General features: G+C 33.7%; 1 protein-coding gene across 1 annotated transcript; it reads right to left on the reverse strand.

Moving 5' to 3' along the window:
- Window positions 1-1104: 1104 nt before the first annotated feature.
- On the reverse strand, window positions 1105-2120 carry LOC134694464 (uncharacterized). The gene is made up of 2 exons (XM_063555476.1): window positions 1985-2120; window positions 1105-1550 (listed from the first exon to the last, which is right to left on the reverse strand). The coding sequence occupies exons 1-2, from the start codon at window positions 2118-2120 to the stop codon at window positions 1105-1107; spliced, it is 582 nt and encodes a 193-aa protein (XP_063411546.1).
- Window positions 2121-4445: the final 2325 nt, after the last annotated feature.

Genomic DNA, 4445 nt, shown 5'->3' on the forward strand with positions numbered 1-4445 from the left:
ACGGAGAAAGCCTAAAAACTAACATAATATCCAGGAATGTATACCGAACCTATAAATACATAAAAAACCATATGTATCGAGTTACATCGAAATATGAAATAAAAAATGGGGGTCACCGTTCTTGTTTTTTTGTAATTTTGATTAGAAAATGCCAATTTTGGCGCCAAATTTACAAAGACATATAGGGAAAAAGCCTTTTTTTCTACTTAGATTTGTCAATGGATGTCTATTTTCTCATATACGGAGAAAGCCTAAAAACTAACATAATATCCAGGAATGTATACCGAACCCATAAATACATAAAAAACCATATGTATCGAGTTACATCGAAATATGAAATAAAAAATGGGGGTCACCATTCTTGTTTTTTTGTAATTTTGATTAGTAAATGCCAATTTTGGCGCCAAATTTACAAAGACATATAGGGAAACAGCCTTTTTTCTACTTAGATTTGTCAATGGATGTCTATTTTCTCATATACGGAGAAAGCCTAAAAACTAACATAATATCCAGGAATGTATACCGAACCCATAAATACATAAAGAACCATATGTCACCATCCTTGTTTTTAGTTAAATTGCTTCAAAGATGACCGATACGCTCAGAAAATGACAGAAATATGTGACGTTACGGAATACAGAATATAACGCCATTTTACATTGACTCATTTCAGTTGTCTTTCATTTCCTGAAATTTATGAAAGATAAACGTATCAAGTAAATAACACGCAATTATGTATAAAAATATAATTTAATGAATATGGTCAATTAGATAAATATTTGCTAACACGATTTATAATTTTCTTCTGATTACTGATCCTTGGTTTCCCATTCGAAGTCTTTTCGGCAAAAATACTACGAACGCCGTCTTGTCCAGCTCTTCTAAATGAAGACTTTATATGTTCAAAACTAAGCCCACTTCCGGCTGCTCTATCGTACAGGGCTTTTGACATTACCTTTTCCCTTATAACCCCATTATAAGAGACAAGTAAGTGTTTCTTTGCATTAAACATCTGCAATTGACGTTCTATTTCATTAACCTCGAAACTATTCTCAATTAGTTGTTCTTTTGTAATGTCTACTTCTATCAATTGCTTTAATATTTTTACATCATCAAGCGCATTGTGAGCATTGTATGTTGTTTTAAGTATGTCTTTGGCAAGAGAGCTCTGAAGTATGACTTTCTTTTCGGGAATTTAACACGAAATAATGGTAGTGTGTCTGAAAATCCTAACATGTGATCTTTCAGGTTTTCCAAAAATGTTGAAGCTAAAGGCTGCATCTGTGATACAAGAATTTTTGCATCAAACTGTTTGCAATTATGTGCAACCAGTAATGCATTTTCAGGAAGCCAATCAATAAAACCGTTAAACACATTCTCCTTCGGCTCTGTCTTAAGTTGCTGACCTTTATAATATAGACGCGTTCCTGTTCTAAAAAGATGGGTGACTTCGGTGGCTTTTGGGTGAATAGGTTTTGTTGGTATAATGTATTTATCAAACTCTCCTTTGTCACAAACTGCTGACAGTTGAACTATCTCGGAATCGTATTCTGTAATAAATATATATATTTAACAATTTCATTTTTTTTTTATAAATAACAATTGCGTCTCACTTTATTGAATTCCGTATTTTGTATTCTTCATTTCTGATCATAATTATGTTGATTGTTATAACGTATGATTCGGGTCAATTTGACAACCATTTGCTGAACCAGTGTTTTTCAAGAAAAATATACAACAAAAGAATACAACGTCTTACGTTTACCGATTCGGGCTTATGAGCGGCTGCCTGTAAATTTGATCATGAAAGGGTTTCGGGGCCTATTACAGCTGAATATGGGAAATGTACTTTGATTGTATATTGAAGGCCGTATATATAGTTGTTAATTTCTGGTATATTTCAAATAACTTAATATGTTTAAGTCCGATGTACTTTTAAGTTATTTAAATAATAAACATCGTGGTGTGAATATGTTTAACTTACCAAATCCAGTGGTTTCAATGTCGAAAACGAGAACAGAAAGTTCCTCGTTATTATCAATGACGACTGTTTTTGGTAGTTCTAAATCACGTGGGTCTGGGATTGTTTCAATGTCTGCATGATCCCCATCTGGTCCCATCTGTTTTTGGTAGTTCTAAATCACTTGGGTCTGGGATTGTTTCAATGTCTGCATGATCCCCATCTGGTTCCATGATAACCTGGGAATGATAAGTTATACCTTCATTGGTCTCTTTGGTCAAAGTGTTAACAAACGAATCGGATGTTTTGTTTTTTCTCTTCCTTTTCATAGCCGGTAACTTTTTGTTTTCTGCATCTCGTTTAGCCTTCTCGTCTATTTGTATTGTTTTTGTTATAATTACTTTTCCAGGTGAAAGTCCATGGTTTTCGTTTACCTGTATACAATAAATTTTAAATTTATAAAATTATTTGATTAAAAAAATTGATGATCATAAAATTACAATATTGTAACAATAAAACGCTATTTTTCAATTCTTCAATATTGTGTACTTATTTCGAAAGATATCAAATGTTTTATCAATTCAATCGACACAAATATATTTATTCTACCTTACAGAAATACATTTTATATTTTCCGACAAGTACATATACTTTTGTGTTTATCCTAAAATTAGTCATAACACTTGCAAATGTGGTTATTAAAAAATCTAAATTTTTGAAACGCGAACTGCGAAGAGGACCCCAACATGAACTGGTTAGGAAACAGAAATATTCACATTACCGCTTGCTCAACATAGATATGGGGTAACATGAAACTTTATTTGTACAAGTAAAAATAAAGCAAAAAATTATTTGTATACCTGTTATTTGTACAACAGTTGGCTTATTGCAGGATAAATCAAAGCACTTACGTCAAATATGTATTTTCGTCCACAATTAAGTTGTGCTACACCGGCAGCTACTCTGAAATTCAGGGACTCTGATCCGCCAAAATGTTTGGCTTTGGGTGCTTTTGTTGCAATTATATGATTCAGTGACTCATTCGCCTGAGAGGTACCAATGTGTATTAGTCTATCCGATCTGTGCTAATCGTTTGCATAGCTTCAGTAAGTCATCTCGGAGCTGTTCTCCTGACATGTCGAACCCACCTGGCAAACCGTTATGTTTGTATGTCTCTGGATTTCTTAGAAACCCGCACCACTCTGATTTACAACTATCGTGATCACTCTATGCATGAGGGACAATTGCAAGCAAGCTTTGATTCAATTCTTTAGAGTGACCTTGGTTTTGAGAGGTGGCATACGAGGCACATCTCACAAAGTAACTGATTATACTTGTGCTTAACTCCTTATGACTTTCTTTATTTCATACAAGGAGTTTGAAGGACTTATGAAGTCTTGATATAGTAGTTGAATCCTCATCCATGGTTATTGATTTCACTCTGTAACCCATTTCCATTAAATTAGAAACTAGATCTACTGCTATTGCCGATTCCATAGATCGTGCACTTCCAGCATAGTTCTTCCGACAGTCATGGTCTGATTGTTTATCTGTAAAAAGGCACTTCCTGCAATCTGTTGATTTTACACCAAAGTCTACACATTTACCAGTATTTTCTCCAATCATTGTAGCATGCCCTGAAAAAAAGTAAACATCAAATTACCTTGCATAATAGTTTCACCACATATTAATCATGATAGATTTAAACATTCACATACAATATAGCATATTTTAGAGATAGAGACTGTACATGCAACCAAACTAAATGTATAAGTCTGAGTAATGCAGGTTAGAAATAATACCGTAAACTACTATACATATATATTTTATCTACACCAAAAGCGTATTTAGACAATCAGTGTCTGTTCAGTGATTCTCGAGGTAAAAATATTTTCAAATACAAAGCTTAAGGTAGGAATTAAATCAAAGTACTGAAGTACTGAATATCGAATAACTTGGATGGTCACAAGTGAAGAATTTAAGAATTCAAGAAATAAATTTATAACAAGCGATAAGGTATTTCTTTTGCACTCTATGATGTCTGCGTATTTATAGATTGTTAGGTTTTTACCACTGCAGTTTATCTGAGAATTAAAGAACTAACCTGTTTTACTATTATAACATTTTCCACTGCCCCTTTTCTGCCAGGCGTCATCAAACGAGACGGAAAGTAACCGTTCAATGTCTCCATCATTTTCAGGAGGGTTTACTACGGTACATGTACTGGGCTGCATATATGATGTCAGGTTTTCATGTATCTCTTCTGTTGACGTTCTATATAGTTATCAAAAGTACCAGGATTATAATTTTATACGCCAGACGCGCGTTTCGTCTACATAAGACTCATCAGTGACGCTCAGATCAAAACAGTTAAAAAGCCAAACAAATACAAAGTTGAAGAGCATTGAGGACCAAAAATTCCAAAAAGTTTTGCCAAATACGGCTAAGGTAATCTACTCCTGGGGTAAGAAAATCATTAGTTTTT

Source organism: Mytilus trossulus, chromosome 13 (genome assembly GCF_036588685.1).
Source record: "Mytilus trossulus isolate FHL-02 chromosome 13, PNRI_Mtr1.1.1.hap1, whole genome shotgun sequence".
NCBI lineage: Eukaryota > Metazoa > Mollusca > Bivalvia > Mytilida > Mytilidae > Mytilus > Mytilus trossulus.